The sequence below is a fragment of the Phacochoerus africanus genome, chromosome 6, assembly GCF_016906955.1.
Source record: "Phacochoerus africanus isolate WHEZ1 chromosome 6, ROS_Pafr_v1, whole genome shotgun sequence".
Lineage (NCBI taxonomy): Eukaryota > Metazoa > Chordata > Mammalia > Artiodactyla > Suidae > Phacochoerus > Phacochoerus africanus.
This window is the reverse complement of record NC_062549.1, coordinates 27,813,082-27,826,483: the sequence shown is the minus strand read 5'-3', so window position 1 is coordinate 27,826,483 and position 13,402 is coordinate 27,813,082. Positions and strand designations below refer to the sequence as shown.

At 39.9% G+C, this 13,402-nt stretch overlaps 1 protein-coding gene across 9 annotated transcripts in view; it reads right to left on the bottom strand.

Moving 5' to 3' along the window:
* Positions 1-13,402, bottom strand: part of SYBU (syntabulin) — a 75,774-nt gene that overhangs the window by 36,093 nt on the left and 26,279 nt on the right. For 4 of the 9 annotated variants that reach the window (XM_047783391.1, XM_047783392.1, XM_047783400.1 and 1 more), the window contains one exon: positions 11,620-11,679. The exons of 4 other annotated variants lie outside the window; for them this stretch is intronic. In XM_047783391.1, coding sequence (XP_047639347.1) covers positions 11,620-11,679 — 60 coding nt within the window. Of the gene's footprint in view, positions 1-10,164; positions 10,240-11,619; positions 11,680-13,402 lie in introns of those variants that run through there. One more of the 9 variants, XM_047783398.1, reaches the window with a different exon arrangement.

The following is a 13,402-nucleotide window of genomic DNA, read 5'->3' as shown; positions in this document are numbered from 1 at the left end:
CCATAAGTCCCAACAGAAAACCAAGCACATATTTAAGTTCTTAGTAGGTATTTGCTAGGAAATCTGATAAGCTGAGTGGAATCAAACCAAAGAATTGTTCAAGCTATTAGCTACAGCCTCCCTTAACTAGAAGGCACTGTAAAAATGATGATGACGATGCTTAGAGGAATCCTAACGCAACAGCAGTGACAATTTGGTGTATGTCATTGACGATGTCATTGAATTTTCAAAGCAGCCTTATGTTATAGGCACTATTATTATTCCACTGGACACATGAGTAAACAGAGAGGAACTTCTGATATTTTGAATTTGAAAAAAAAATCCCATACTATGCCGGTTTTTAGAGATGGACAGGAAAATTTATCACAAGACACACTGGAAAAGGCAAATGGAGCCTTATAATACTAATTTGGTGAAAAACTTTGGAGAAAGTGTCATGGACATTGTTTCTAGGTCTCCAGAACCATGATTACTACAGAGTTCATCATGAACCTTTATTCATCTGCTGCCCTTTTGATGGGTGGAAATTATATTAATAAAATATGAAGGCAATGACCTAAAGCTTGACCTCAGTGACAAAGTCCAAGCCAGAGGAGCCAAGAGTACATTCATATCCTCCAAGGGTGGTTGGTACATTTTCACCATCTGGGGCAATTAAAATTGAACATGACTAACAGTTGGAAGAGATGACATTACACAGGTTGCCCTTTGCATGAATGGTCAGTCATGAGGACAGAAAATAAGAGGCAATGATAATCCAATATACTACTCTGTGCTCACTCTTTTATATGATTAAAAATGAATCTTTCGGAGTTCCTGTGGTGGCTCAGTGGAAACAAATCTGATTAGCACCCGGGAGGTGGAAAGTTCGATCCCTGGCCTCGCCAGTGGGTTAAGGATCCAGAGTTGCTGTGTGAGCTGTGGTGTAGGTCCCAGATGCCCCTTGGATCTGGCGTTGCTGCGGCTGTGGCACAGGCCAGTGGCTACAGCTCGCATTTGACCCCTAGCCCAGGAACCTCCATATCTCTGGGTGTGGCACTAAAAAGACCAAAAAAAAAAAAAAAAAGGAATCTCTCATATACCAATACAGTATATGTTCTGCTTTTTGTGTAGAGCTGGTAGATGCCAGCCATCTATAGTGGCCAATCTGAAAATCCACTTTTACACAATTTTAAAGTCATTGAACTAGAGTCTGAGTTACCATATGTATAGTCTTTTGTTTCCACTAATTAATTTTAACACCACAGGCATTAATCATTTGCCTAGCAGATGAAAATCGCTTTAAGATGACTCCTGTGTTTTACAACACTGCAAACCCAACCCTTATGCTCTTGGAATGCACAGTAAAGAGCAAGTGTTAGAGCAAATAACTTAATGAAAAGAAAACTATTCCACATCCCAATTCCAGGGACTCGAAGAGTTTGAGAATTTCTACTGAGTGCTATGTGAGAAAAGTAAATTAAAACTGGTCAGAGAGATGGTCTCTGAATAATTTCCATGGTGAACTGGCACATGAGCAAGATCCCTCTTGATAATAAATACATAGGGTGTCAACCTACACAGAGGCCCATTGCAAACTATGTGCAGTGCCAATTAGCATTAATTGTGGCTGTGCTCATCTATTCCCACAGCACATCACTGAGTAAGGCCAAGCTCTGCACTTACAAATGCAGCATGTAATGCTTGGAGTTAGAAGAGCATTCTAAAATGTCATCATCCATAGTCAGTCTTTTCCGCGTTGGCTTCGAATTGCAGAGTCACAAATGACAAAGGGTATTTAACACAATATATGTGTGTATTTTTAAAAGTTTAGTTCCAGACTCTACATTCAGGATATCTGAAAGGCAGAGCTGCAAATTTGTTTTTTGACCACATTTTAGCCTACCACAACTAACCTGACACATACAAATACACAAAGAGCATATCCTCTGGGATCCAATATAATTATTTACTTACTGTGACTAATATGACTTACTTAGAAGGGAAGCTCCGTAGACTTTCATGGCAAACACTGCCTCTGCAAACAGCCTCCCACCACAGGCTGGAGTATACCTTGTGCAGAAATATAGTGTGTGCAGCTCAGCTCAGTTTTCTGTGGAGTACAGTCTCAGAGTGGGGTATCCATGGAGACCGAGCCTCCTACTTGTGCAGGGCAAGGAAGTTACTCTGCTGGGCACCATAGCAACAGGAGGCAGAGGGGAGGCTGGCCAATCAGGAAGAGCACAGCAGCTTCTCCCCGGTGACTGCAGCATTTCAAATGAAACCATTGCCTTCATGAATGGACACAAAGCATTTAAGGAAATACCAAATTGTCAAATAAAGTAAATGCCTACACAACTGTGAAGGCTAATCCTTTGACAATTATGGAGCAAAACATTTAGTCTTTCTACAATGATTATATCCCAAAGAGCAAGGAAGAAATTACGTTAAAACCCCACACATTCCTAAATTTAATGGCAAGCATGTGATGCTTTGAAGAAAATACTTGGTGTACTTCATGAATTCCAGCTATTTAAATATTCAAGGCACTTCACAGTGCTTCCCTGGAGAGAGGAACAGGAGACATCCGTTGTTCTGAAGGGAGAAAATGGAATCCAGGGCTCTCTGGGACAACTGTTGGCCTATATCTTCTAAACAGGAGTTTGCTTAGAGTAAGCACGTTTATTAAGCTTCCACAAAAGACCTCCATTATATCAGAATAATTCTAACTAAGAAGGCATCCATAATCAAATAGGACCAATGCAGACAAGATGGTGAGTGAATATTTGAATGCCTTAAAGTTGTGCTACTTGTAAACTTTCCTCTCTCTCATTTAATGACAGTGATAATCATTTATTGAGCACATACCGTAGACCAGGCAAATACTGTCACTACAAACACAGCTTCTTGCCAAACGCTATTTTTGCAAAGATGAAGAATGTGCACGTTTGCCTCTTAGTGCCATGCAGGATTTACTTGATGCATATACAGGTGTATCTTGTTTTATTGTGCTTTGTTTTACTGAGCTTTGCAGATACTGCATTTTTTACAAATTGAAGGTATGTGGTAATCCTGCGTTGTCAGATGATGATTTGCATTTTACAGCATAAAGTATTTTTATTTTTTTAATTTATTTTTTAATTTATTTATAGCATAAAGTATTTTTAAATTAAGATATGTATACTGTTTTGTTGTTGTTATTTTGGTCTTTTTTGGCCACACCCTTGGCATATGGAATTTCCCAGGCCAGAGATCAATTCTGAGCCGATCTGTGATCTAAGCCACAGCTGTGGCAACGTCAGATCCTTAGCCCAGTGCACTGGGCCAGGAATCCAACAGGCAACGCCACAGAGACAATCCTGATCATTAACCCACTGCACCACAGTGGGAACTCCACGATATGTATATTGTTTTTTAAGACATAATGTTATTGCACATTTAATAGACCACAGTATACTGTAAACATAACTTTTATATGCACTGGGAACCCCCTTCAAAATTCATGTGACTCACTTTATTGCAATATTCATTTTATTGCAGTGGTCTGGAACCAAACTCGCAGTATCTCTGAGGTAGGCCTGCTACATAGGTAACATATTTTATGATTCTCTCAGCACCCTGGGAAATACAAGCATTAGTTGTTTTTCTATATAACAAAAAAAGAAAATATTTCCTTACATCTTCTGCCCACTGACTCCCCTTCCCCCCACCTCTCTGCAGGTGACCTCATCCACCCTATTCAACCTCTAAATACAAAGTGAGATACCCTTCTCCCACAGTTACCTCTTGGGAAAGGAAACCTCCTTATATTAAAGTCTTTCCAAAGCCACTTATTATAGAGCTCTCACTTATAATTACTCCTTTGAACAAAAAGTGTCATTTGAAAAAGACACATCAGTCTGAACTGACCTCTATCAGCGCTAGTTGAGGCCGCCTTCAGAAGTTAGGACTGATGGGATTGTTTGAAATGAAGGGGGCCAAGAAATTCAAAATCAGATTTTGTAATTATTCCCATGGTATGACTCCTCCAGCCTTTTAAAGATCACTTTAAATAGCAATTGTCAATGGTTAAGTTGTAGAGATTGAAAAAACCCATATTCTTTGCCAACTGATCTCAGTAACTTAATAGCTTTGGATAGTGACAGATACTCATGCTGCATCTACAGGAAAACAGAAAAACCAGCTGTACTCGTGCTATACAGGGATGTTGTGACAACCTGCTGGTTGTCCTCCAATGCCTACCTCCATTCCCCCCTTATTCCATAATAGCAGGTGCCCAGGTAATTGAGATGTCCTGGGATATAATTGGAAATGACATGTGCCACTTCTGTGTCCTGACCTTAAAATGACCCCTGGCCCCTTTCCCCCCTCCTTCTGACTGGTAGAGGATAGCCAACCTGCCATAGCTGCCTACGAGCCTGGGTCACTGAAACACCTATGTACTATTTTATAAGTGACAGATCAACTTCTGTCTAATTTTAACCCTGGATTGGGGGACCTCTCTTTTATAATAACTTAACTCATACCCTCACCATATTGTAGGCTTGAAAACCATGTCCAATGAGAGCACCAGACGTGACTTCAAAACTGCTTTATAGCAAACAAATTAGGCAGGAAGAAAGATAATTCACTCTGGAGGAGACAGCTGAGTAGAAAAGCAGCTCTAGGGATGAGCAAGATAATAACTTTTTATATTAACTATAAATAAAAAATCCATATTTCTAAGTTAATAAGAGTAAAAACTTATTAACTTAGAAATAACTAGGAAATGAATTTAAAAAACTATTAGCTCTTGATCATTTCATCCCTTTCTAAAGGTTTACTAGTTAGCAAATAAAATAAAACATTTTTAATCTCAGCAGGAAAATGTGGGACCTTAACTCTGTCTATACACTGTCTCCCTACACTTTGCTCCATTTTCACTGCCTTCTCCTTAGTGTACCTGCTTCCAGTTTCATCTCTCTTGATAACCCAAGCTCCATGGGGCAGCCAGAGGATCCTGAACATATACATGATGTCTCTCTTAAAACCTGCCACTATATTCTCACTATATTGCTCTAGCAATACAGTCCTCACCTGCTACCCCTCTTTTCCCTTCCTAACGCACTGCTTTGCCTGCTGCCTCCCAAGGGTGAAGGAATATGACTAAGTTCTCAGCTCAAATGTCATCTCCCCAGACACTCCCTGCCCTGTGCCCCTCACTGCCTATAGCGTGACCTTGCTTTACTTGTCACTATCTGAACACATCTTGTCTGCTTGGGTATCAGCCATCTCCCCATGGTAAACAGAGGCTTGGAGAGAATAGACATCGTGTCTGTTTTTTTCCACTCCCTGTCTCGCATGCCTGGAGCAATGGTGTCAGCACAGAGCAAATGCTTAATAAATATTTGTTGAGTGAATGAATGAAAGTCGGTCAATCGGAGTTCCCGTCGTGGCGCAGTGGTTAAGGAATCCGACTAGGAACCATGAGGTTGCGGGTTCGGTCCCTGCCCTTGCTCAGTGGGTTAAGGATCCGGCGTTGCCGTGAGCTGTGGTGTAGGTTGCAGACACGGCTCGGATCCCGCGTTGCTGTGGCTCTGGCGTAGGCCGGCGGCTACAGCTCCGATTGGACCCCTAGCCTGGGAACCTCCATATGCCACACGGGAGTGGCCCTAGAAATAGCAAAAAAAAAAAAAAAAGACAAAAAAAAAAGAAAAAGAAAGTCGGTCAATCGATGTACAGTTGGGATTCAGAGGTTTAGCAGAAACATGTGTGGTGAAGTGAGGGTGGCTGCCCCTTAGATTCATATGTAAGGATCACCTTCCTGCAATGCCACAAACATTCTAGCCCATGTATCTTGGAATGGAAGCCCACTGCAGCCAGCTTCTTAAAGCACACAGCAGTAATCATAGACTGTCTATCAGTACCTTCCTTGGCTGATCTCAGACACAGCTCAGGGAGTAGAAGATGGTAACTCCTGAAATTACCCAAATGAACTTAAATAATTTTTATCCAACACATAACTTTTGTCAATAAGCCTATAGTCCACCAAAACGTCACACAACAAATTATCCCGACAAAGAAGACAGAGAAGTCAGGGTACTTAGCTCTCTGCCTCCATTCTTGTCAGGTGCTTTGTTCTGCTACCAAAGTGCATGGTCCCTTCATAGGCAGCCTAGAAATTCTCTCCCTCTGGGTTCTGGGTATCTTGACATTCCTTGGGCCCCTTCAGGATGCAGGAAGGGCTCCAAGCTGCTGCTACTGCTGTACTTGCTGCATCTCCTTAATCAAGTCCATTCCTGTGCATGCAGTTTCTTCAGAAAGCCTTCTCAAAAAACAACAAAAAAGCCCAACCTTAAGCATATATCTACCTAATTTATAACTTGGTTTATAGGTTTTGGTATAAAAGAAGTTTCCAGGTTTATTTCTCTCATGCTCATAGTTGATAAATATGTTCAATGGTGGGTGTGTGGTCTGCAGAGCAGCTGCTATGTATGAGAAGCTATAATGCTTCATTCTCAACACATTGGAGCACTTAGTAAGCATCTGGCAGGCCCCCAAATCAGTAGCTAGAACGCTGTACATGCAAAAAATCCTAGTAGAGCTGGGATTTGGACAGCAGTCACCTTTGGGAAGAAGAGGATTATAATTCACTCACTCTTAGGGGAAAACCATTAGCAGACCATTTGGCACCATGACATTGATAGGGTGCATCATCAAAAGCTTAGGCAGGAGAAAGGCATGAGAGTAAATATGTAACCCTGCCATAAAGATAAACACTCAAGTCTCTCATCACATTTGAGCTTTTTCCCACTGGTCTGGTCTCTGCTGGGGAGAAGGGATAGACAGTGCAACAGTTCACCATAAAACATTCTCTGCTATATCCTGGGAGAACATTCTTTCTCCCAAAGTGAAAGAAAATTTCAGAGATCCATGTTTCAGAGATCCATTTCTGCATCAGTGCAAAAGCTCTTGTTTAAGTTGACAAAGTCTAATGATCTTTGTTTATGAAAGTGCTAATGACATTCAGGGCAGCTTATAAAACACTGTGACGAGTAGAGAATGGACTAGTCCATGATTAAGTGGAAAACACTGAAGACCTTAACATTCCTTTGATGTTCACATCCTCATGGTTTGTTTTTACTGATTTGCCTCCCAATAGCCTCATGCGTTCGACTTTGTGTATTTCACTGAAGTTACATTGAGGTTCACTGATTTTATCAGCAACAGCCAGCATAATTTATAGAAACTATATTCTCTAATCTATAGGGCTCTACATAGTAAAAAAAATCCGTCAAAAAAAAAAAAAAAAGGAGTTCCTGTCATGGGCTCAGCAGTTAGTGAATCTGACTAGCATCCATACAGATGAAGGTTCGCTTGCTCAGTGGGTTAAGGATCTGGTGTTGCCATGAGTTGTGGTGTAGGTTGCAGATGCAGCTTGGATCCTGTGTTGCTGTGGCTGTGGCTGGCAGCTACAGCTCCAATTCAATCCCTAGCCTGGGAACTTCCATATGCCGTGGTTGTGGCCCTAAAAAGCAAAAAAAAAAAAAAAAAAAAAAAAAAAAAGAAAGAAAGAAAGAAAGAAAAGAAAAAAAAAGAAAGAAAGAAAGAAAGAAAAAGAAAAGAAAAAATTCCCTGTCTCAGATCAACACATCTTTCTCAATTTTCACACTCCTAGGGGAGCTATTACAATTAAAAATACTCCTTTGAAGTCAGATCTTATGAATGCCACAGTTAAGAGTTAGGAGCAAGACTGCCCTGTTTAAAACATATTTATAAAGAGTGTGACCTTGGGTAACCCTATGCCACAGTTTCCTCATCTGTAAAATAGGGGATAACACTCTCCGGCTATCCGTTTATCACACTGATACTAGGATTAAATGAGTAAAGTGCTAGGAGTCAGGGGTCAATAAATATTAGATAAAACAATTTTTTAACCAAATTTCACAGTTGTGCAAGCCCAAATTACATCTGATATATTCTTCCAGATTATCTTCATAAGGCTTTCAGTATCTGAAATACATAAAAGCCTTCATCTGAAACTGGGCTTTGCTGCTGAAAGAACTTTGATTAAAACTGTAAGCTATTACAAAAGTATTGCTTTGCCAAAGACTGCAAAAAGTTTCCACATAACCCAAATCTCTTTTAGCACTAAAATTTCAATTTTTCCACTCTATGAAAATATCTCTAAAATGCTTAAGACATTTTCCAGTTCTCATACACATCATCATTTTCTGCCAACTCCACCATCACAATGACTCAGTCTGTTTCTAGAACATTAATTATTGCATTAAAAGCTACCAAACATTTAAAGCCTAAAACACTCAAAAGGCCACTATTCTTTTTAGTGGTCTTTTGCCTGCTTTTTCATATTTTTCCATCTCTTTCCTCACTGTCAAGCCAACAGCTGTCAATTCATGCCCTTTTCAGTGCCTGCCTACAGCAAGCACGCCTTTCATTTTCTGTGAACTGGGAGAAGGTGACACGTGAGAATTTTGTTTTAAATAAACATAAGTTCTGTGTGACAGTTGTAAGGGTTTTCCTATAAAAAAAGTGTAAGGAATTTCTAATATTTATTTTAAGAGCAACGAATGGCCATTATTAACATTTGCTGAGGTATTACTTTGTATCAGGTCCAACACAGGCCATTTTACACTCTTTAGTCTGTTTAGTCTTCACAGTAACCCATTTTACAGATGCTGAACACCAAGTTCCCCAAAGATAACAAGCAGCTGAGGAGTGCACAAAGAGGTGGAATGAAGATGTGGACGTATTATACTGGAGCCCTGAGTCTGGTGGTTAGAAGGTGTCCCCCCAACCCCGTCCTTTCCCTACCCCCTGCCCCACCCCCACATTTTCCCCAAGAAATGACAAGCTGGGTCACCTGGGGAGAAGCTGTATAAATCTATGCTCTTGACCCTCCTCTTTGTAGCTCATTATTATAAGAACGTATGCCCCGCACCTCTGCTCTCTTGTTTCATAAAACTAACTTTGAAGTGAAAGGGACAATGCTTGTGATAAGCACGGGAGCATCTGCAAGCCATTGGCTGAGTGTGAAAGAACCTCTACCTATTAAAGGAACCAGTGTTGATTAATCACTAACCCAGTTGGTGCCTTCTGAGGTTTCTAGCAAATGCCTCTGAATGTGGGAAATCATCTTTTGCAAGTAACCCATCCTCTGTTATTGTTGTGAGGTTATTACAGTTCATTTGGCCAACTCTCCAATTTCAATAGCTTGGGTGGTGTCTGGAGAAGAGGGAATACTAATTCAGTTTGAATGCTGATGGCAGAGGTGACATCTTTCAAATGCAGATTTCAGCATTTCTGCTCCTAAACGTGGATTTTTTTTCAGTTATAGTGACCCTGACCATTTGCTCTTGATCCACCTCCTTAATCAGTAGTTTTTCCTTTTCACACTTCCTAATTACTTGCTTAAATTGTATAATTATTTCCCCAGCCCTCCCACAGCCTTGTGTAGGAAGGATTTAGTACTTGCATTTGTAGACAATGACGCTGAGTCTTTTTTGGGTTAAAATGCTCCCCAAGTAGAAAAATCAAGCATTAAAGGAGGCCCGGAAACATCATTTAACGTCCTGACAGAAATCCAATTAGGCCTTTCCTCTCTAGGCGCAGAAAATCTCATCAGGAAAATGGACAAGGAACTAAATATAGGAAAAGCATCTGGGAGAAGGGCCCCTCGAAATGTTCCCAATCAGAATGTCTTCACTCCCTTCCTTTTAATCTGAACTACAGATGAGATTTATCATACAGTTTTCTGACAAGGTCCCCAAGAGCAGGGATGTCTTCTTTGCTTCTTTCCTGGGCTTCTCACACACTAAACATCCTTCCTTGTACCCTCTATTCTCACTGAAGGATTTACTGAACACCTACCTTGTGACAGACTTTGTATTAGGCTCTGGAGATTGTCTGGACTGTTAGTTGAATTGACTTGTAGATAAAAGGAAAACATGAAAAAGGCAAAGCCATTATCCAACTGGACTGCAGGGAAGTTTTCGTTGCTCTTTGGTGGCAAGTTTTAATTAAATCTGAAAGAGCATGAAGTGATAGAAGCCAAAACGACAGAAGGCCCCCTGCCCTGCCTCCAAGTAGTTCCAGCCTGGAGGAAGGCAGAGCCTCTGTGCTGAGCGTGCCATAGTGCCCGGCGGGAAGGCACAGGTGTGCTCAGCCCACCTTTCCAAGCCCTACCTGGCATCCTGTGATGTAGTTCCCTTCTCCTTCTGCCTTAGACACTCAGTAAATATTATTAGCTCTCTGAATGACCAAAGGGGCGTTTCAATAACTCCTTTCTGAGGCAAATAGCAGTTTCCAGAATCTAGAACAACAGACCTAAAATTAAATGGACTCAGGTTAATGTTAAAGGGCCCCCGAGCATCTGTATAAGAGACACTAATTGCCTGCTATTTTAATAAACTGGTATTGGTTCTAATGACTTGATTTATTTTAAAAAAGTAGAGCGCCCATCAAGAGCGGAAGATGAGTTTAGGCTGACGGGAGGTGGTCACTTGAGGCTACGGAGCAGGTAGAACATTTTAATCTGAGAGTAGTACCTTGTGGTTTAACAATCATGTCTCTGCATTTTATAAATTTGGGAGTCACCCAGGGGCCTCTTTTCCAGGATTTCCTCTCTTCCTATTTATGAGACTGACAGTTTTATTCTGCTGAAGGTTCAGAGAACTATAGGTCATGGAGCAGAATGTTCTAAATACAAAGAGGCTTTTCTAAATACAAAGAGGGGCCCACTCAAAAGCTCCAGCAATGTTTCCAGAGGTGACATTAGGAATTTTAGGCAACTAAGAATAAATTTTAGGGACCCCTTTGACCTTGATAAAATGTAAATAAATCAAAAGATCTCTAGGTAAGTAAGCACTGCTCAAGTGATAGGTTTGCCTATGAACAATTAAATCAGAGACAGTTGACAAAAGCAGTATTTCAGGCTCAGCCTCTGGGCAAGAGTCATTAAGCTAGGAATCATAAACCCTAATAAAGGAGACCCTTGAAACCTTAGACATAGTGTGTGATATTTTGTGAATATTTTTCTGGAGTATGGGTCCATGGCCTTCATGATTCTCAAAAAATTTATTATCAAAACAGCATGAAGAACAAATGTTCTTGTTTTCTTTCCTCCCTCCCCCACCTTTTCCTTTCTCCCTCCCTCTTTCTCCCCCCCCAACCCACTTTTTTTTTGCATTTTCTTCATGAAGGCATAAGGCTTAAACATTCTTAGCAAAAAAAGTAGCCGATCTTTAGCAAGCAAGTACCTTCTGCAGGAACAAAGACTTCTCAGTGTGAATTCTGTACATACACATAGAATTTTAAATGTTAAGATATGATTATTTTTATTATGATTACTGAAACAAGGAAGAGCAAGGATAATCTTAACTGCCATTTAAACTTAGTTTGTTCTTGCTGTATCACACTTGTCTCTTGCTTCACTATTTCTTTGTACTGTCACCACCATAAAATGTTTTGGGACATGAGACTGCATGAGGATGGTAGTGGTAGCGAATAACAAAAATGAAATAATTTCAGGTTGCATTCAAATCCTACAACCCCTTCACCATAAAAATCTACTTTTCTTTGCAATCCATGAAGCTGACATTCTTTACGGGAGTATTTTACAGTCTCAATCCCATGGCCTACCTTTGCTGTTGAGGTCAACAAATGTTGATTGTGCCCTCGACACACACCGGTCCCTGTGTGCTAGGAATACAAAAAAAGGATGACAGGGCTTCTGTTCTTAAACTTACATCATGTATTGCAGAGGAGCAGGTTCTCTTGGTCACTACGTCCAGGTTAAAAGAATAATAGGAGAGGCTGGAGGTAGCGAGGGAGTATATGAGAACTCTGTTCTGTCTGCTCAATTTTTCTGTAAACCCAAATTTGCTCCCCCCCAAAAAAGTCTATTTTAATGTGGTATATCCATACAGTGGAATATTATTGAGCCATAAAAGGATGAAGTAGTAATACATGCTACATTGATCAACCTTGAAAACATTATGCTAAGTGAAAGAAGCAGGGCACAAAAGGCTACATATTGTATGACTCCATTATAAGAGATGTCCAGAATAGGTAAATCAGACAGAGGCCAGCTTAGTGGTTGCCAGGGGCTGAGAGAAAGGAAAAGTGGACAGTGATTGTTGATGGGTATGGGGTTTCTTTTGGGGGGTGAGAAAAATATCCTGAAATTGGATAATAGTGATGTTTGCACAATCTTTTGAATATATTAAAATCCACTGAATTGTATACTTTTAAAAGGGTATATTTTAGGATATGTGAATTATATTCTAATCTTAACAAAAGAACAACTAAGCTGGGAGAGGGAACAAGGCAGTCCTGTTTCTTAAGTACACAAAGTAATGGTTTATTTCTTGGCTATAATTACATGACATTCTTTAACTCATCTCTGCCTTAAGTATTGAGGGTACACGTTTCTACAATATCCATCTTTCTCTTTTATATGCTGTCTGTCCCAATGTGTATCATTCTCTTTCTTTTTTATGTTATTCCAAAGCAAAGGACTCTAAACAAATTCATCATGATTAACATTTATCAGGAATCATGAGGAAGTAGGGGATTTCTTTTGTTAAAAAGAATGGATTATTCTTCATCTTATTTTTAGCCAACCAAAGAGACTGTCCATTAAGGTATGCTGATCACATCAATTATTCAGGAAGAATAAAAACAGAGAGAGATGGAAGAGAGCACAGGACCTTCCACTGGAAGTAGACATAGGACCAAGCCTTGGCTCCACTGAAATAAAGCTGTCTATAGCTCTTGCATAAAAAAATCATCACCAACCAAAATTCAGAGGACAAATGTAAGGAATGGGACTCATGCAAGCCATTAAGCTGCCTTTTCGGGCTTATAAATCTGTAATATAACTGGTGATACTGAAGAAAATAGTGCAACATAGGGGTCGTCTCTCAATGCCAATACTCTGATCCTTTTACTTTCAAGTTATTATTTTAGTTTCACTAAAGCTGTATTTGTTCACATACTGCATATATGTCTGAGATGCAAAATATTTATATATTGCAAATTCTGAAAATTGACCTTTTCTGATGTTTATGGCATCTCACGCACTGTAATAATGATCTCCATTTCATCTCATAGCTTTTGCTATTTTGTTATTATTGAACATTCTATGTATATGTGTATATATATACATATACACACACACACATATATATAAAACATCATAATCATATTTAAATCTTGAAACACAAATAAAATAACTAGGTTAGCATATATATACAGCCCTCCAGATTTGCATCAAGACAACCTGTTCTTTTCACAATTTGTGTGCTTTTCAGATGGGACTAAGAAATTTGTTAGTGTAATTTAATGCCAGACTTAATTATATAGTTTAAATGCCTGTTAGAACATTCAGTTAACACTTCTTTAAATCACCTCCTTTTAAAAA